The sequence below is a fragment of the Saccopteryx bilineata genome, chromosome 3 (genome assembly GCF_036850765.1).
Source record: "Saccopteryx bilineata isolate mSacBil1 chromosome 3, mSacBil1_pri_phased_curated, whole genome shotgun sequence".
Classification (NCBI taxonomy): Eukaryota; Metazoa; Chordata; class Mammalia; order Chiroptera; family Emballonuridae; genus Saccopteryx; species Saccopteryx bilineata.
The window spans coordinates 69,009,557-69,031,362 of record NC_089492.1 but is presented as its reverse complement, the minus strand read 5'-3'; the positions used below and the strand labels follow the sequence as shown (position 1 = coordinate 69,031,362).

General features: G+C 36.9%; 1 protein-coding gene across 15 annotated transcripts in view; it reads left to right on the top strand.

Moving 5' to 3' along the window:
• Nucleotides 1–21,806, top strand: part of EYA1 (EYA transcriptional coactivator and phosphatase 1) — a 333,576-nt gene that overhangs the window by 221,794 nt on the left and 89,976 nt on the right. For all 15 annotated transcript variants that reach the window (XM_066266297.1, XM_066266301.1, XM_066266303.1 and 12 more), the window contains 2 exons: nucleotides 4,378–4,460; nucleotides 4,861–5,047. In XM_066266297.1, coding sequence (XP_066122394.1) covers nucleotides 4,378–4,460; nucleotides 4,861–5,047 — 270 coding nt within the window. The remainder of the gene's footprint in view (nucleotides 1–4,377; nucleotides 4,461–4,860; nucleotides 5,048–21,806) is intronic.

The following is a 21,806-nucleotide window of genomic DNA, read 5'->3' as shown; positions in this document are numbered from 1 at the left end:
GGCTTGAGAGAGCGTTGTGTAGACTCTAAAGCCAGGCGGGGCTACATTTGACTTTCACTCCCACCCCACGGAAGCCACATTATCTTAGCCTAATGCTCTGTTTCCTTATCTACAAAATGGCACTATGAATACTTTCTATAATATTGGGTATGGAGTACAGATAAAGCATATACAAGAGGTACACACTCCTGACATATAGTAAGCACTCAGTGGATATTAACAGTTTTATTATATTTTGTATTCTGGGCATATTTGTATGGTTTGTCTACAAATATCCAATTGTTGATATAACCTTTAGAGTTTCTTTTTAGGCTATTTGATAAGGAAAGGACTAATTAAATATAATTAGGATTAGTTAATTTGTATTAGCTATTGAGTTATTAATTAGTACAAATTAGCTTAAATACTGATTAGCAAGTTATATATATGTAAATATATAATAAATACATATGAAGAGATAGATAAATTGATTGATTCAGTAATCAGGCTTAGGAGGAAAGGAGAGAAGATGGGAATACAGGGAAGTCTTTCTGAGGAAAGAAGTTTCTCATGCATACTGAATTGTGCAGCTGATAAGAAATTAACCAGGCTGCAGTGGGAGGGAGGAAGAGGGGCGGAAGTAGCCCTAAGAGAACCACATGTCACTTCACTGGTGTTGGGATGTGTATCTGGGTGGGCTGGGGTTGGAGCTGGGGTTCCTGGGAAGAGATCAAAGCAGCCCAAGAGAGAAACTGGGGCCAGACCAGGAGCCTAATAAGGAAGCCCTGGTAAGGAGTTCGGATTTTACCAAGGGCAGTCGGGACCCACTTGTGGTTACTTTGTAAAGTAGGGGAATAAGAAGATGAGCTGTGCCCATTGGAGAAAGTGTGTCATCCTCTTTGTGGAGAAATGAACTGGAGAGTCAGAGATGGGCAGGAGCTCGGGAGAGGAGGCTGTCACAGGCACCCAGTGCTGGTGGCCCGGACTGAATGTTAGCAGCTCTCTGTGCCTGAGTCCCGTGTGAAGGCAGGCAGGCGGCTCCGGTGGTGAAAAATTAATATTGCCTGAGCCTGATTCTCCAGTGTGTACCCCTCTCCCTGAAGTAAGTTAGATCCTTTTGGAAGTTGCATTAAGTCTCCCTGGCCACTGAGTGCCATTAAACGCCTGCTCAGCATGCTAAATGGAACGGAATTCAGCCTACAGCCAGCCAGCAAATGAATATAGCTTATGTTGAGTCCCAGCTAATGTGCAGTCTTGGAAGTAGCGCTAAGTCTGGGAAGTCACTTGGGTACCATTTGGAGTACTGAGCTGTGATTTACTTGGTCGTACCTCAGTGGCCCGTATGTGCCAATACAGCTTCTATGGTCTTTTCTACTTTGTTCCAGGGAATAGCTTAGGGAATGAAAACATCCATTTAAAAAATATATTCTATGTCTTATTCATTTTCTTGGTGTATAGGGATTATTGAGGTCAGTATTTATTATTCAAAAATGTACAGTATAAATGTATGTAGCAAGTCATAACCTAAAAATGTATAGTTTAAATGAAACTACAAGTCATAACTCGAAGTAATTTTTCCTATGAAATGTATATAATAAAGTTTTTAAAAAAGCATTGATAGTCATACCCCTAGCCAAAAAAAAAAAGTTCTTCCAGAAATTAAAAAAAAAGCTCATTAATAAGTTTACTTTATATATAATATCAATATTAATTGTTCACTGGTACATAAATATATCAAGTGTGAGTCATATGCCTATGAGGTCCAATGTTTATAAAAACAAAACAAAACTGTCATCCCAATAAGTCCTCTGAGGTCCAAGACCTTGTCTTAGTCATATTTTTATCCCCATGTAGTTCTCACTGAGCCCAGTGTTTAATATGATAAGAAGTATGAGATTGCCACATGAAAATGAGCATTAATGTGGGGATCTTGTCTACCAGGGCCCCATCGTTCATGGCAGAGCAGGTATTAGCCATGTGATAGCTCTGTGCTTATCTGTGATGGGTGTTTTGGGGATTTTGAACAGTTGGTATTCCTAAAAGATACAAATGAAAAAACCTCAGATATGAATCTGGGGGATAACTAAATTTAAAGCAATCTTGGGAAATATTTTCTCTTCTTAATGAAAATAACAAACCCTTGGGCCTCGTTTTCAAAGTTCAGAGATGCTTGAACTTTATAGAAAAAGAATTTTAGACATGCAAAGAGATTAAGTCATGTTTATCTAGTTTGGGAAAGTAAAAAAAGAGAAAAGATATGTAAATACAGTGGAGAATGTTAGAAATGTTTGCAGGAATAAACAGTAACGGTTCCTAAGGTTTGTTGATACTATAGATTGTTGATTGTGCTTTCCAAAACATTACCTCATTTGATCTGTTTAAGAAACCCTACAAAGTAGAGTTCTTGCCAATAGGGAAATTATATCTTAGAGTTATTAGGTGATTTGTCCAAAGTCCAAACAGCTCATAAGTGATCAACTGGAAACTCCTTGTTTTCTGACTCTTTAGCCAGCACTTAATGTTCAGCAACAAGTAAATGGCTTATGTTAGCTACCACATCATACCTGGGAGACATCTGTGAATAGCTCATTCACATTGAAGACTTACTCTTTGAACTGTCAACATATTTATTGCCTTTACCATCATTTGCCATAAAAATTTTATTTTTTAAATGGGTATTCTGTTGACAAAAGTAACACAGTATCTGAGTACAAAATTTAAAAATGTATATTGGCTTTATGAATATTATGTGAACAATGATTCTACTTCTCCATAGATAACATTTCTGAGATTTTTATGGTTTTAATAAAGGTTTTAAGCTTTTAGACACAGACAACAGTATGGTGATAACCTGAGAAAAGGGCAATGAGGAGGTGGTAAAAGGGGTAAAATATATGGACAAAAGATTTGACTTTAGGTGATGGGCACCAATACAACATACTGATCATGGTTCACAGAATTGTACACTTGCAACCTATATAATCTTATTAACCAATTCCATCCCAATAAATTTAATAAAGAAAATAAAAGAAAAATGTTTTATGCTTTTAAAAATATTTCTAACAAACTCACCAAAAATGTTTTATTTTAGTGTTTATTTTAATAATATAGTGTGAAAAATTTTCCCCATGTCACTGAATGTCATTAAGATACCATTTAAACAGCTTTATAGAGTTTTCATTTCTGATTAACACCTATGAAAATCTTGGGAATGCCTTCTATATTCTGTTATTAGGAACTACACTAAAGAACATCTTTGCTAAGTATCTCTTAGTATAGATCCATGTTTTTTTCTTAGAGTAAATGACTGGTAATAACATTGCTGGGTTAAATGTTATAGAAAATTTCTTAATCATTGACCAAATAGCCCAACAGAAATGTGCCTATTTAAATTCCCATTTTGCAGTGTATGGATGACCTCTTTCATATAGGATAGTTGCCAATCACTGATCTTGTCTTTTCAAAAATCTTTGCCAGTGATCATCAAAATTAGTATTTTATTTCTTTGAATAATTTAACAAGAAGATGCTAAATAAAGCGAGCGACAAAACTAAGATTTGCTTTTGGGTTTGTATGCTGCATAGTGAGCACATGTAGATATTCAGTGTGTAGACTGTTACCTTGATAGAATGTGTAACAGTAAAACATTGATCATGTTCCTTTCTGATCTTTGTTTTATTAAATAGTTCAAGTGTTACCACTCTTCTGTAAAATGAAATAATCAGTTTTTTTCAGTGGGCATTATAATGTACATGCACTCTAAGTTCTTGGAAATAGCAACATAATTTTAGAGCTTGCAAGAACTCTTAAGATCATCTAATCTTGTCCCATCATTTTATTAAGCATACTTAATATAAAGATGTGAAAAAATCCTGTTGTGTTCTTCTAATTGAAGTGGAAACCTTAGTGTCTAATATTTTTGCACAAATGTATAATTTCATTCATACTTTATATATGTTATTTATGTCTTGACAAACTTAAACCTCTTTACTTTTTAATTCTTTGTAATAGAGTAAAACTGAAATTGTCAAGCATTTTAAGAAAATGAAATTTTAACCTTATTTGGGTAGCTCAGTTGGTTAGAGTGTTGTACAAATAAGCCAAAGTTGAGGGTTTGATCCCTGGCCAGGGCACATACAAAAAGACAACCAATGAATGCATAAATAAGTGGAACAACAAATCAGTGTTCTCTCTCTTTTTCCCTTTCTCTCTTATTCTAAAAATCAATAAATAAAAATTAAAGAAAGAAAGAAAATGAAATTGTAGCCATGGCAGTGGATTCTGGTTTTGAAGAGAAACCAAAGGCATTTGCAGTGAACTCCAAGTCTGTTTTGTCTAAGTAATAATTTCCTATGGGCACATGCTTAGTCAACCATATTTCTCTTCATTTTGTTTTAGGTAGTAGTTTTACAACATCATCAGGATTATATACAGGAAATAATTCACTCACGAACTCCTCTGGATTTAACAGTTCACAGCAGGTAATTTTAAAAGCCAATTTAACTTCTAAAATTTTAAAAATGCAACAGATGATTTTCATATATGAAGAAAGATCTGTTTATAATGCACTGAGAGCTTTGCTAAACCTTTTAATAGTTTTTTTCCCTTTTAAAATCTCTTTGGTAGGCTGATATGGTAAGTTGTTAGGTTTTGGGGTTGGTTTAATTTTACCTACTATTGTATCATGGCACAGAAAAAATATGAAGAGTGTATCTGATCTTACATAAAATTTGTCTACAAGTCTGAGCACGTCAGTCAGCGTGTGCCTGTGTGCTCCTATGTTAATTTGGAACCACACATCTATGTGCAGCTCTACTTTGAAATGTAAGAAATAAGCAGCCATGATCTGACAGATGATTCTTGTGTGGTTTTATTTGGTAGGACTATCCATCTTACCCCAGTTTCGGCCAGGGTCAGTACGCACAGTATTATAACAGCTCACCATATCCGGCACATTATATGACGAGCAGCAACACCAGCCCAACCACGCCTTCTACAAATGCCACCTACCAGCTTCAAGAACCACCATCTGGCATCACCAGCCAAGCTGTTACAGATCCCACAGCAGGTAATTATGTGCATTTTATTGGTTCTGCAGGCTGTATTTCTGGTGGTTTGTATGCATTTTTTCACAGTCATATATTCCTGCAGTGGTTGCAGAGTTCTGGCAAATGTTGGCAAACTTACGTATAAATCAAGCAGCATGGTCATGGCATTGACTCCATTTTGATTTGTTAAAAATTTATTATAAAGTATGTAAATTTCAAAAACACATGAAATAGAGACTTTGTTTAATTACAAATACACAATTTTCAAGATATATACAGCTTTTTAGATGCATACTTATAAATAACTATAATTCTTCACTGTAATTTGCTCACATTGAATATGAAAATAAGTGACATCACCTTGAATTTAATGTGTATCATCACTATTTAATGTTTTCCAAAAAAATCAAATAGCACCAAAGGGTTGGTGATAGAAAATGGCAATTCCCCTGTTCGACCCTTTCCCACGCATGCCTGCTATGACTTCGTAACAGTGTGTGTGAGAGTGGGCATGTTCCACACTTCTGCACAACCCTTGATGAGCCCTCTCCATCCCTAGGAGTTTTCCTACTAGCGTTTTTCTACTTCTTCATCCTTGTCTTTACATAAAAATGTAATCTCTCCATTCATGGGTTGTGAGGTGATCTGTTATCCTCCAAGAGGCAGACAGTTTTCTCCCTTTGCCTTTTATTTCTAGAGCCAAAGCCCACTCTGTTGCTACAAGTCACATTAAAATGGTTTTTTACTGAAAAACTCACTTATATGACATTTTTCTCAGAGTATTAATTCTGGGTGGTTGTCCTACACACACAAAAATGATTTAGGTAAAGATGCTAATTTAATTTAATGTGAACTATCACATTATTCTGTAATCATCAGCAGTGATTCCCCCCAAAACATCTCTGTTCTAACTTCTCTATTAAATGCATGCAAACACTTTTTTTCCAGAGTAGGAAGTTAATATCGTTCCTAAACTTGTGTTCTAAGTAACTGCAAATATTTCTTCTGCAGCACATCCCAACTCTAAACACTTTTATCTTTGATCATTATATTCTATATACCTTTATTATTTTAAAATCTAGCTTGATAGAATATTCTTCACTCACTTTACATGTATAACTACAGTATCCCATAACGTAGTACTGTAACTATCTCTTCTTTCTTTTAAAGTCCACATCTATATAATCTCATTCAAGATAAACTTTGTTATAGAGAAATTGAATTTATTGTAGAAATTTGTAGGGACTTTTTCTCCCTACTTTCATAAACTTCATGAGGAAAAATAATGGCTTGTTCCCAACTTTAGAAAGATCTCATATGTTCACATGAACCCTCTGGACTTAAAGGGGTCTTGAAATTTTGAAATGAAGATAGCTGTATGAATGAGAAGTGGAGAAACTCACTAGGGTCTGTGAGGTAACGGAATGAGAAAAGGAGACGGCAGAATAATTTTACTCGATTCATGGCATTTTGGTTGTGAGAAATATATTAAACAAAGTAGTGGAGATTTATTTATGCTTTTTAAATTTAGGTTGATTAGAGCCTTTGGAAAAAAAAAATTTAGTCATATCATAAAAGTTTTTCTCTGAAATTTGACATTGTTTAAAGTGAATTTTGTTTGCACAGGGGACTCCATGTAAAGAGTGGGGCTGACTTGGCACAAAACCATGCCACTTGGGAAACTGCAAAATTATAATTTCTAAAAGTTATGTATGATTTTCAGATTGAATGAGCTGTTTTAGGTTTTATTTGAATAAATGCTTAGTGTTTTAGGTACTTATTTCAATTTTAGTAGCTTTATGGCTACAGAATAGGAATGACTTGAACTTGGGAGAAAATAATATTTTTCTGATTTCTTATATTCACCACTTCCCACTAAAACGAATGTGTATAGATAAGCTGTGCTAGTGTTGCATAGTTAGAAGTGGAAAGTTCAGTGAGTTTCCATGTTGAAAAGAAATGTGGATTACTGTAAAAAAAATTTAAGGAATATTTAGTCTGGGTTTTTGGATTTGGGTTTTTTTTTTTTTACATTTTCGGTAAGACTGTGGATTTAGCCTTAGTTTTTTTTGGTGCTAACCTTCCTTTCTAAACATATATCAAATTGTAGACTTGACCTTCTTGATTAAAAGGAAGTTTTGTTGGTACATAATAAATTTGTCAAAGAATTAGAAGGAATTATAAGGTCTACCGGAAAGTTCTGTCCGTTTCTATCACAACAAGTTTCGACACGTAAACACATGTTTATTTGGCGCATGTGTGTCTCTCTATTTTTATCACTTAATGTATACATACTGACGTAGCAAATTAACTAAAACAAAGTTGATTCACGTTAGTCTTATGTGTGAAGCGATAGTGTACCCATGGCTACTGATAAAGTTCATTTACGCCACTGTATTGTATACGAATTTCAACAAGGAAGAAATGCTACAGAAGCATGTGGAAATTTATTGAAAGTGTTTGGTGAAGGTACAGTTTCTGATAGGACATGCAGAAGATGGTTCGAAAAATTCGAAACAGGTGATTTCAACCTTTCTGATAAGCCACGTTCTGGGCGACCATCTTTGATCGATGACGATGTTGTTAAGACCATGTTGGAGCAAGATCCTTTTCTGACAACATTGGAGATCGCAGAAAGGCTTAATTCAGCTCAGCAAACCATTTTGGACCATATTCGGAAGATAGGATTGGTGTGGAAATATATTATTTAATAAAGTTTATTGACGGTAAGAAAAATTTGTATTTTGTTTTATTCCAAATACGGACAGAACTTTCCGGTAGACCTTATATTTAGTACATATAATCTAATGTTTTTGTTTTGAACTAGAAATAAAAAGTTGAAACATGTCTATTTTTATTGAAATAATTCTAGATTTTTTTTTTCTTTTAATCAGTCTAGTGCAGCGATTCTCAACCTGTGGGTCGTGACCCCAGCGGGGGTCGAACGACCAAAACACAGGGGTCACCTAAAGCCATCGGAAAATACATATTTATAAAATATGGCTTTAGGCGACCCCTGTGTTTTGGTCGTTCGACCCCTGCCGGGGTCGCGACCCACAGGTTGAGAACCGCTGGTCTAGTGTCTTTAAAGTCAGTATTTTCTGATGGGAAGTGAGACTCTAGTCATGATCTGATCTATGTGTGACCGGGATGCTGCCGTCCAGCTTCATGGACTTGTGCAGTTCAGATGAATACATACTTATAGAATCTGTTACTGTGTTGTTCATAGAATTACTATGTCAGAATGAACATATAAAGATAACTTTGTAAGGTTTCTTTAGGGCAAACACATAAGAGCTCATTTGGGGTTTTTTTTTGTTTGTTGTGCATTTTTAAATTTACATAAAGAATAGTTATCTTTTAGTCTCTGCCATTATGCAGTGTTTTATAAACGTGTACCTCCTCATGAATCATAAGCTCAACAATTATTTTAATGTGTTTGTAACTAAATATTGAAAGCTATATTCTCTTTTGGAAAGGCACATGTAATACATTAAAAATAACAAAGCTTGAATATGAGAGTGTAATTTCAAATATTTAATTCATTTTAAAAACTAAAAGTATATTTGCATTCATTTTTGTTTATTTTTGTTGAGCTGGAATTGACAACATTATATTAGTTTTGGGTTTACAATATAATGACTTAAAATTTGCATAGATCTCCACAGTTTAGTTAATATCTGAGATTGCACATGCAGATGTTTTTTTCTTGTAATGAGAACTTTTAAGATCTATTCTCTTAGCAATTTTCAAATCCTTTGCATTTATTTTATTTTTTTGTATTTTTTATTTTTATTTTTTATATTTTTCTGAAGCTGGAAATGGGGAGAGACAGACTCCCGCATGCGCCCCACCGGGATCCACCCGGCATACCCACCAGGGGTGACGCTCTGCCCACCAGGGGGCGATACTCTGCCCCTCCGGGGCGTCGCTCTGCCGCGACCAGAGCCACTCTAGCGCCTGGGGCAGAGGCCAAGGAGCCATCCCCAGCGCCCGGGCCATCTTTGCTCCAATGGAACCTTGGCTGCGGGAGGGGAAGAGAGAGACAGAGAGGAAGGAGGGGGGGGTGTGGAGAAGCAAATGGACGCTTCTCCTATGTGCCCTGGCCGGGAATCGAACCCGGATCCCCCCGCACACCAGGCCGACGCTCTACCGCTGAGCCAACCGGCCAGGGCTCCTTTGCATTTATTTTTAAAAATGAGTTTGTTAGCTATGTTTTGCCTATCTTAATAAAATAAAATTTACATCACCTGGAGATATGTAATAATCCATCTTCCTTGAGAAACACAGTAAGGTTTATCTGGTCATTCAGCAACATTTTAGTTTATTTTTTAGATTCAAGAAATTTATGCTTACTCTTCAACTAGAAATGCCAACCTCCCCGCTCCCAATTGAAGGACATTTTGGTTGTTTCCGATTTTGGGGATTATAAATAAAACTACTATAAACATTTGTGTGCAGGTTTTTGTATGGACATGTTTTAGTTCATTTGGGTAAATACCTAGGAGTGTGACTGCTGGACTGTATTGTATATATAGTAAGCTTAATTTTGTAAGAAACTGCCAAATTGTCTTTCAAAGTGGATGTACCATTTTGTACTCCCACCAGCGAAAGAATGAGAGTTCCTATTACTCTACATCCTTGCCAGCATTTGAGAATGTCACTATTTCAGATTTTGGCCACACTAATAGCTGTGTAGTAGCATGTAGTTGTTTGAATTTACATTTCACTAATGAAAAAGGATGAGTATATTTTCATATGCTTATTTGACATCTGTTTTTCTTCTTTGGTGAAGTGTCTATTCAGACCTTTTGCCCACTTTTTAATCAGGTTGTTTTCTTATTGCTGAGTTTAAAGAGTTGTTAGTATATTTTGGGTATAAGTTCTTTATCAGATGTGCGTTTAGCAAATACTTTCTCCTCATCTGTGGCTTGTCTTTTCACCCTCTTAGCTGTATCTTTTGCAGGACAGAAGGTTTTAATTTGAAGTCTGGTTTACAGATTTTTTTCTTTTTTATGGAACATGCTTTTAGTTTTGTATCTAAAAGCTTATTGCCATGCCATAGCATTTTTTCCTGTGTTATAATCTAAAAGTTTTGCATTTTACATTTAGGTCTCTGATCTATTTTTAGTTCATTTTTGTGAAAAGTGTAAGGTCAATGTCTAGATTCACTTATTGCATGTGGATACCCAGTTGTCATAGCGTCATTGGTTGAAAAGGCTGGTTTTGCTCCATTGGCGTGCCTTTGCTCCTTTGTCAAAGCTCAGTGAACTAGACTCACGTGGGTCTGCTTCTTGCCTCTCTATTCTGTTGCATTGATCTATATGCCTATTCTTTTGCCAGTACCATGCTGTCTAGATTACTGGATCTTCACAATAAGTCTTTAAGTTGAATAGTGTCAGTCCTCTGATTTTGTTCTTCATTAACATGTTGGCTATTATGGGTCTTTTGCTTTTCCATGTAAATCAGCTTTAGAATCAGCTTATCAGTATCCACCAAGTAACTTATTGGGATTTTGATTGGAATTGCATTAACTCGATAGATCAAGTTTAGAAGAACTGACAGGTTGAATGTTGACAATATTAAACTTTTCTATCCATGTACATGGAATATCTCTATTAATTTAGATTTTTATTTTTCTCATCAGTTTTGTAGTTTTTTATATAGATCTTGTACTTTTTTAGATTTGTTTTTTTCTTTCTTTTGATGCTAATGTAAATGGTGTTGTGTTTTTAATACCAAATTCTGATGTTCATTGCAGGTATATGGGAAACTAATTGTTTTTTTGCTACCACCTTTCTCTAATAACTTACTTGTTTGAGGAGTTTTTTGTTGATCCTTTGATATTTCTTACATAGTTATGCCATCTGTAAATACAGTTTTGTGTTATTTTCCAAGTCTGAATATCTTTTATTTCCATTTTGTCTAATTGCGTTAGCTAGGAATTCCAGTACATTGTTGAGTAGGAATGGTAAGAGGCATCCTCGCCTTGTTTCTAATCTGAGAGAAAACATCTGGTTTCTCACTGTTAAGTATGATGTTAGCTGTAGGTTCTTTGTAGATTTTATTTTCAATCAACTTGAAGTTCTTCTCTAGTCCTGGTTTACTGAGTTTTTATCAGGAATGCCTTTTCTGAAATCTGTTGATATAATCATATGATTTTTCTTCTTTAGCCTGTTGATGTAATGGATTGCATTAATTGATTTCCAAATGTTGAGCCAGCTTTTCATACCTAGAACAAATCCCACTTGGTCATGGTGTATAATTCTTCTTATACATTATTGGAGTTAGTTCTGCTAATATTGTATTAAGGACATTAGAGTCTATTTTCATGAGATCTAGTGGTCTGTAGTTTTTTTTCTTGTCTTTTTCTGGTTTTGGTATTCGGGTAATGCTGACTGCGTAGACTAAGTTAGGAACTGTTTCCTCTGCACCAGTTTTCTGGACGAGATTGTTGAAAATTAGTATTTTTTGTTCCCTAAATACTTGGTAGAAATCAGAAATCACAAGTAAACCCATCGAGGCCTAGTTCTTTATGTTTTACAAGATTAATTATTCATTCAATTTCTTTAATAGATTAAGCCTATTAAGATGATGTTTTTCATTGTGTGAGTCTTAATAAGTTGTCTTTCAAGGTGTGGTCCATTTCATTAGATTATAAAATGTGTGGGCACAGAGTTGTTCATAAGATTTCTTTATTAGCCTTTTAATATCTATGAGATCGCTAGTGATAGCCCTTCTTTCAGTTTTAATATGAATATTTGTGTCTTCTTTTTGTTTTGGTTAGCCTAGCAACAGCTTTATCAATTTTTTTTTTTTTTCATTTTTCCGAAGCTGGAAACGGGGAGGCAGTCAGACAGACTCCCGCATGCGCCCGACCGGGATCCACCCGGCATGCCCACCAGGGGGCGATGTTCTGCCCCTCTGGGGCATCGCTCTGTTGCATCCAGAGCCATTCTAGCGCCTGAGGCAGAGGCCACAGAGCCATCTCCAGCGCCCGGACCATCTTTGCTCCAGTGGAGCCTCGGCTGCGGGAGGGGAAGAGAGAGAGAGGAAGGAGAGGGGGAGGGGTGGAGAAGCAGATGGGCGCCTCTCCTGTGTGCCCTGGCCGGGAATTGAACCCGGGACTCCTGCACGCCAGGCCGACGCTCTACCGCTGAGCCAACCGGCCAGGGCCTATCAATTTTATTGATCTTGTAAAAGAGCCAACTTTTGGTTTCATTGATTTTTTTCTATATTTTTCTCTTAATTTTATTGAATTTTCTGCTCTTTATTAAATTTATTCTGATTACTTCTCATTTAATTTTCTCTTCTTTTTCTAGTTTTTTAGAGGTTGAAGCTTAGAGGATTGACTGAAAAGGTTTTTTTTTTAATATGTGCATTCAATGCTATAAAGTTCCCTGTAAGCATTACTTTTGTTGCATCCCACAAAAATTCAATAGGTATTATTTTCATTTTCATTTATTTCAAAATATTTTTATTTTCACTATCATTGAAACATTCCCTTGTAAGGAGGTATATATTTATAAACATTTTACTGGGGAAAAAATCTCAGAAATTTGATGTTATACAGTAGATATCATTTGTGACAGTAGCCGTGTCATTCATATCTTCCCAATTAAATGGCTTTCTGTGTACTTTCTGGGAAAAGGGTATTCCACGTTACATTCAAATTCTACTATGTGGGAAAAAAATTTTCAGTAAGAATCAACTTTTTTTCTTAAACTATAAGACATTAATATCAAAATTGAATCTATAATTACTTTAATTTTTAAATGATAAATTTTAATTTTTTTTAAATTTCAAAACAAACATTTATTTTAAATTATATTTATTGGAGTTACATTGATTAATAAAATTATTTAGGTTTCAAGTGTAAAATTCTGTATTACACTATCTTTATATTGTATTGTGTGTTTATAATTCTTTACAAAGTCAATGCTTTAATTCTATGTTTAAAAACATAAATGTTAAAAAAAAGAAAACATTTCAGGACATTTTTCCTTTGTGCTAATAACTGAACACACATTATCATCTCTTAGCCCCTGACATATAAGGAGTATATTATGTCCTTGTACTCAACCCTAAAATCTTAAAGCATATTATTACCAGAATAACTGAATTAATTTTTTCTCCAAGAAGTAATAACAATAATTTTACCACTTGAAAGTAATTGTCATAAAGGAAATTTTAAATTCATTTTTCTAGAGTACTTGAGCCATTTAAAAATATTTTGTATCATATGACTCATGTATATACTCAAAATATGAACACTCTTTTGTAATTTAATTACTTTGCTATATTTAAATAATTTGTTTTGAAAACATATTTCTTGTCTAAAATCTCTTAGAACATCTCATTATAATTAGGACAAGTATAATAATAATACATAGTAATAATACAATTGTTGTTTTTAGAGGTTTACATTATTTGCAGTCATGTACCCATAAAGCCAGTACTGTTTGTTCCCATTCTACAGATTAGGAAAACTTGGTACATAGCTCTTAAATGCTCAATAAATGTTAGGTATTATTAAGTTAATCAAGAATTTTGAGCCCAAATTCTTAGGAAAGGACTATTCACCTCTAAAATTGTATTTTTTAAACAATGCAAAGCAGTCAGAGAAAAAAGTAAATGATAAATAAAACATTTCAGGTTAATGTAAAGTAAAAGCTAGTTTGGTTAGTAGTGAGTTTTAGTATAGATACCACTAAAAGGTTCATTTTTCATCCAATTTGTTCATTTGAATTCTTTACAAAAAACTTGCTGTTGAAATCTACCTTTTCATGCTCCGACTGCGTGCAGACGATTTACTGGTTAAGGTGATGTACGGGAATCTTGCCAATATTGAATTTCAAGTGACAGAGGAAAAGTCGGTATAAGAGGGAATTCAATATGCATGGGAAACCATTTGTTCCCTCTGCTTCTTTGATCCTTGCCAAGGCCCCGAAAGTAGAGCAAAGCGCCTGAAAACAGGGGAACATTCTTGTGCGGAGTTGCAGGAGAATGCTGGGCTCTCACAGAAATGCAGTGTGACAGGATGAAAAACTAAACTGCTGCGGTCTTCCCTGTAAATACAAGGAATTTGGGCCTCATCTAGACTACCTAACATGCCTATATGCCTTCACTACAGACATGATGCTAGGTTTGCAATAGCAGGCACCTGGAGTCCTGCGTTGTGGCGAGTGAGCGGTTTTAAAAATCTTAGACCATACTTCCTCATTTTCACAAATGCCTCTTGGACTTGGGAAAATTCACCATTTGTTCAACTCAAACACAAACTATTTCAGTGAAACAGTTTTCACTCGCATTTTGGAAACATTTGTCAGCAAAACAAATATTTGTATCTAAAATAGCCAGGCTATTAAGATGTGAGAAAACAAAACAGATGTCTGTTTGGGATTGTTGAGTCGGTTTGTCTTGTTGGCATTTTGTTTTCTTTTTTTTCCCCTCCCCAGAGGATATACATATACACTGTACATCTTAATGAGATTATAAAATTATTGGAAATAAAGTTCTCTCTTTGTTTTGTATCGTCAGAAATGTAAGAAACATGAGTTGCCTTACCTTTGAATTTTGGACTATATTTCCAAAAAGTGAAAAATTCAGTGTTTTAGCAATTACCCATTTTGTGCCTCATTACAAAGTTAATTTTTTCAGCTAGTTAGCCAGAAGTCAGGATGCTTTATAGCATCAAATTAACACACTTGGATTCTAATATGTAATTCTTTCTTATATGTAACATATGACTTGTATATAAATAATCAAAACAAGAAGGCATATGTTATTGAGCAAATTAAATTAGTTTACTAACCCTCCTAAACATTTATTATTATAATTTTTTTGTAGCTAATTGATTTACTGTTTCTGTAAAAGTATTAAGTGTCTTAGGGGACCAACACAAATCAATGTAATAAGTTCCCATGTTTAAATTAGAGGACGTCAGCATTGACTGGTTCCAGTTTTTAATTTGAGATGGTTTGGAAGAGAACAAAGTCATCTGAGTTTGCTATCCCTCGTTCTCATTTAATTGGGATTAGGTGATTTAGTGGATGAGTTTTGGATTAACTTTTTAAATAAAGGTAGGATTGAATTGATGACTACCAATTTTATTCCCTGCTTGAGAGCCACAAAAAAAAATTGTTTAACGAATATTTAAAAAAACACAGTGAATGATAGCATGGCGTGGGACAAAATTCTAGAAGTATATGAGGGTTTACGGAGAAGAATGAAATTCTCTTACGCTTTAGTACCTAGTTTCTTGTGGATCCTTCTACGGATACACTCCACTTGTGTAAACATATGCATAGCACCTACTTTGGCCACATGTGAATGGTATACATTCAAGTATGTATACTTTTTTTTCCTTAAAATAGACTACTATACATACTATTCTGTACCCTATTTTTTTTTTTACTCAACAGTATACAGAGAACATTCAATAAGTGTTGTTGGCTGTGGATTTTATAATATATACAAGTATACTAATCATAGCAAGTATTTTTTCGAGCACTTATTCTATGCCAGACATTGTTCTAACCACCGTTTGTTTATGAACGTGGCTCATTCCCACTCAGCTCCACGACAATGGAGTCGTTATCACCGTTTTACAGATGGGGAAGCTAAGAAGAGGTAAATGACAGCCCTGCCATTTAACCTCCAGAAAGTTGACCTCAAACCTGAGTTCTTAATCAGGAAACATACCACTTTGTGAAACCATTGTGTCTGAAGTTTCAAACAAGCAGAAAAATGAAATTGTAAACAAAGAGTTGTAAAATGTAGCAGCTACGTCGTATTCATTTTCTTTAATCAGTCATAGCACCCAGCAAAGACAAATATTAGTAGGTATTTGGTTAAATATGTGTTAAATGTTTGGTTTCTATTTGCTGCTAACTATGTAGGTCTGAATTATAGAGAAGTGATGTGTAGTATATTTAAGGTTATCTTATACTATATGTATTCCCTGAATTGTATCTTCTACTCTCTTTAACCTGCTAGCATGACTCACCCTTTATCCTACTTAATAATTATCTGCTTTGAAAACAATTGTCCACATCTCTTTACCATTTCCTTCCCCTTCCCCACCAAGGAATCCCTTCTGTACCTTGCCAACATTTTTTCTTTCTCTGCTTGTAGCTCACAGTTGATGAGTTGGTGCTTGTGACTAGGGGGCAGTGCTCTGCGCATCCGGGGTCCTTGCTTCATTGCAACCATCGCTATTTTTTAGCACCTGAGGTAGAGGCCATGGAGCCATCCTCAGTGCCCGGGGCCAACTTGCTCTAATCAAACCATGGATGCAGGAGGGGAGGAGAAGAGAGAGAGAGAGAAAGAGAGAAGCGAGAGGGGGAGAGGTAGAGAAGAGAAGCAGATGGGCGCTTCTCCTGTGTGCCCTGATCAGTAATCAAAACTGAAACATCCATACACACTGAGCCGACACTCTACCACTGAGCCAGGCAACCAGGGCCAGTGCTTGGTGACTAAATGTAGGGTAACGAACTCTTGTACTCACAACTGTAAACCTACTTCTGCCACCACCTTGTAGTGCAGTATTTGCTGGATTATTGATTGATTTGATAATCATGGATTGATTTGGAAATTGTGTCTACCATTGTTTCTGTGAGAAAATCATTTCTGAGTTTCAAACAGCTGGTTTTAAAATTTTAAGAACATAGCTGATTTTTAAATTGACAACTCACTTGTGTCTACAAATCCACTTGAGTAACTTTAGCCAGAGAGACTGAGCAGTAGGGAAGCTTTGAATTTTAAAGGTAGATGTGACCATATAAGTTCTTTTGCCTTAGACCTTCACTTAAGTGATGCTGAATAAGAAATCCAGAAAGATCAAATTTTCCCAAAGCAGCACAGTCTCTTATTGTTATCAGGTGCATCTCTTGATGGCATTCTGGAGTGGCAGCCTTGGGCAACAGCATGACCTCGTATGGCTTGTTCCACGCTGCCCTAGGCAGCACCACAGTCTCCTGAAGACAGATGTCCTTCAATGAGCTCCAAAGTAGGATCAGTTAGGGATACAATTTGTCAGGATTAAAGTTATCAGGGTTCCTTTCCGTTAAAGTCTTTTCTGATGCTGTGATGCAGTAAGATTCACTGGGAGTTGAATACATTGTCCATCAGGTAGCATTCCTCACCCACCCCACTATTGGGGAATATCTATGAATGTCCCTTTGGCACCTTGCATGGAGTACAAGTAGAGAAACTGGAGCCATGGCTAGAGACTGCGAGTTGGGCTGGCCCAGGTTCTGTGATTTACTCTGGGGAGGTCATTTAGCATGTTGGTGTATCACTTTTATATAAAATGTGGATAATTTCACTCTTAATCATAGCATGACTGTGAGAATGAAGTTATGTATGTGGCTAGCTAACATGTATCAGGCCTTCCCATGTTCATCTCTTCCATTTATGCATTCAACAGATGTTTGTAAATACTTGCTGTGTGCCAGGCAGGGACTGTACTTGGTGCTGGGGACACAGAGGTGACAGGGAAAGGCCAATCCCTGGCCTCAGGAGGCCAATGTGTTCTCCCTCTTGAATATTATTATTGCAGTGCATTGTGCATCATGGTTGTTTCAGAGACTAAAGCCCTCCGCATGTGGTTACCAGTTTTCTTCACATAGAATGATTGCGGTTGGGGGAGATTTAAACAAGATGTTGAGATGTGTCAAAGGACAATAGACGATCTCTGCAGTGTCCATAGGTTACTGGAGAGTAGATAATGTCTGTATTTCGGAGGTGATAAAGCTCTATTAATTTAGTTATTAGACCGTGACTTAGGAATTGATTTACCAGGGAAACCTCAATTAGTGATTGTATGGAAGAGAAATAATGGTTACAGAATACAGATAGGAAAGTCATAGCAATTCTCAAAAATTAATTCATTTAATACTTATTATTCTCCAACTTCGGGCTCATTTTATAAGATTAGTCAAGTTTTCTTGCCTGTGGTTCATTATGGCTGATAACTTAAAATGATCAAGCTTCCCTTATTTTAAGCCTTTTCTTTTTCATAACAGTAATATTTACTCGAATCTAACATAATTTAATGTAGTAATTTATTCAAGGGCTTGCTGAGGTCCCTTTTGTGGGACAGTATAGATAGCTTCCACTTTAAACATCTGGTATAAAATGATTGTGGTCACATCTGTGGATGCAAGTATGAAGGCTTAAAGTTCCTTACTTCATAGGGTCTCATAGCTTTCTGAGGTGTATCACAGGCCCTCTCTCAGAGTTTTGGCTTTCCACTTGGGATTCTTTTGTGATTAAACCTCTTAATTTTTTATAAGACAGTTCCATTGCAGTTTTCAGCATATATAACTTAGTAAAGCTATGGGTCTCCACTCAACCCAGCAACCAGGTATAGCTCCTCGCCAAGTGACTTGTTCATATAATCTCTTACTTTGTTGCTGTTTAAAACTCAAGAAGAAATTTGCATCAGCTTCCAGAAAGATAAATGATGCCCTCTTCACCTAGATATAAATATTTTCAGTTTTACCCTGCAATAAGCAAGGTGCCTGACCCAGCTCTCTGTGTGCTAAAGCACTGATTATGCAGTCTACTAGTCAGCCTCACAAGTAAGAATCCTGTGAAACTCGCTGTTTTATTTACCCTGAGACTCTGTTCCTGTATTTGCACAGCATCCTCTCAGTCAGCCATCCTCTGAAGTGGTCTCTCTCGTCTCCACAGGGGACACCTGTGTTTCTGTAGATAACTTGCTTTGTCTCATTTTATGCACCCAGGAGAACTGCTGGTGCCTTTGCCTACAGTAAGTGTAGGCCTTTGGGTCAGTAGACTTCTGCTGACTTCTCCTTCCCTTATCATACTTTTTCCAGCCCAATTTTTTTTCTCATGTACTCATTCATTTTTTTTTTTTATTAAGTGAGAGGGTGAGAGATGGGGAGGCAGAGAGACAGACTTCCGCATGCACCCCTACCAGGATCTACCCCCTACCAGGAGATGTTCTGCCCATCTGGGGCTGCTGCTCCATTGCTTGGCAACCAAGCTATTTTAGCACCTGAGGTGAGGCTGTGGAGCCATCCTTAGCATCTAGGGCCTACTTGCTCAAACCATTCAAGCCATGGCTATGGGAGGAGAGAGAGAGAAAGAGATGGGGAAGGGGTAGAGAAGCAGATGGTCACTTCTCCTGTGTGTCCTGACCAGGAATGAACCCGAGACTTCCACATACCGGGCCAGTGCTCTACTGTTGAGCCAACCAGCCAGGGAGCCATCTTTTAAAGATTGCGATATAGTCATTGTGTATATATTTGGTGGGTTATCTATGTTAAACCCATTATGGAGAAAGGAAGGATATAAATTCTTCAGAAAATAAGAATTTAAATGTTTTTATTCAGCAAGAATAAGGGTCAGAGAAAAGATTCCACACCACTGCATGCTTGGGAAGCACTTACTTTGCAAATTACATTATAATTAATTACAACCACAATTTTGTAAATAGCGCCATTTTGGTTAATACGTGCACAAAAACCTTAACCATTATGGTTATCATGTGCATAAAAACCTCTTCTCACAATTATAGCTTCCCTATAACACACACCTCTCTATCCTTTCTCTGTTCAAACCCCCCAAGTCTGCCCTAATTAATAGGCACGTTATTCGTTTCAGTTCAGCTAATTTGTGTAAAAAAGCATGATGTCAATTATGAAATGCCTTCCCACTGTAAGAATTCATTTTTCTATCACTGACATTGCTTTCTATTTCTAGTCTATTTTTCATCACTGACAACATTTTCAATGGTCTCCCTTTAAGCATTCTGAGAACTTTTCACTGAGTAGTCTTTCTTTTCCAGTTTCCCATTTAGTGTTTTCCCTAAAGGGTCTGTTTTTGTACATTTGTTGAGCTAATTCCCTCCCTTAACTCAGCTTTGATATTGATAGAGGCTACTGAGGAAGCACATTTCTCATGAGACTTACTCCTTAATTGTGCTATTAAATTACGTTACACTATTTGCTATTTGAAGGAAGGACACAAACCGCCGTTTCTTCTATTGCAATATGTAAATGGGCTTGATGATGCTCTCCAGTGTTTTATTAGCTGTTCAGCGAGTATCTCTTACTTAGGAAGTACTAGTGGGGCCTGTGGGGATACAGAAAGCAGGAGGGTAGTTCTCTGTGCTCAAGGAGCATTGTACTATCAATATATGAACACCCAAGGTTGAATTTTAAAATGTGTTGTGTTAGAAGAAGTGACAAAGTGCACAGGAAAAATGCAGGAACAGAGATTTCTTATGTAAAGTGTTAAGAGAAAAAAACTAACAGAGGAGGTGAAATTTGTCCTCAGTATTGAAAGATGTGGGTGCATGTGGGACAGAGGATGAGGGTGGATATTTATCAGAGACTAGAAGGACAGACCTTTTAAATGGGCTTAACGTCAGGTTATCAGTCCATCAGAACAAACCTAAACTACATATCAATTTCACTAAAGGATGAAAGCATTTTTGGACTGGAAGATCATCTTTATGAATAAGATAACTGAGCCCAGACGGGTGACTTTGAACAGTTCATTTCACGTAACAACACTAACATGTTTGTACAAAATACTTTATCATGCTGTATCTTGCATAATCTTCACAATGCTGCTTTTCCCATTTTACTGTTGGAAGAAAGCTAAGGTTCAGATAATTATATGGATTACAAGTGGCCAGGCCCATTTTGAAATATATGCGGACCTTACTGTCTGAATTTGTAGGTTATGCTGTCCAACACAAGGAAAGTTGAACTGCTCAAACTTTGCACATTGTGTCCTGTAAGTTGGAAAGGGACTGAAATGGACAAGATCCACCCCCTCCGCAGGTGAATTCTTTCCCAGACATTGAAGTGAAAGGTCACATTTCTAGATTCAGGGCAGGATCAGGAATCCAAGCAGCTACGCCTGGTCGTGGGCAGTTTCTCTCCTCTGGCCCCAAACCTCCAGGAGATGGTGGCAGCCACCCTGCCCGGCAGGTGCCCATCAAAGGCTGCTCCGCCGGTCTTTGTCCTTATCTCTGCCAAAAGAATGGCCTGGCAGGGTGGCATCTTAGGAGAGACCCAGCAGAGGTGAGGAGAGGGCCACCTTGATATCTGGGAGAAGAGTGTTCTGGGAGAGGAGACAGCAATCACCAAGGCCTGGAGGCAGAACTGTGTTTGGTGGACTCAGGCAGTGGCGAGAAGGCCGAGGGGTTGAAGCATGGTGGGGGAGGGGTTCAGAGCCCAGATCACACTGGGCATGTGGGCACAGGGAGGATTTGGGATGCAATTTTAAAAGAGGTGAGAAGTGTTTAAGCAGAAAAGGAACAAAATTTCACACACATTGGGATAGAATCTGTCTGATTGTCAGGTAGAGAATAAGTTGTATTGTAGCAAGAAGGGGAACAGGGCCATCACATAAGAGGAATGCTCCCAGGGGTCCAGGACACAGGTAGTGGGGACATTGCTAGGTGTGGAAGCATTGAAAGTGGTCAGATTTGAGAGAGATTAGAAAGTAGAGGTTCCAGGGTTTGTCATTAGATTGAATGTGAGGAGTAAGAGGACAGGAAGCATGAATAACACCACAGATTTTGGCCCAAACACCTGGAAAAGTGTATTTACCAATTGTTGATAGGGGGAAGCGGCAGGAAGAGAAGGTGTAGTCGGAGAAACCAGGATTCTGCTTAGCACGTGTGAAGTTTGAGATGCCTAGTGGAAATCTCGGGGAGATGGCAAGTTAGTTGATGGATAAGTCTGATGTACATGACATAGTTTGGGACCTAAATTTGTGAGTCATCACAAATGC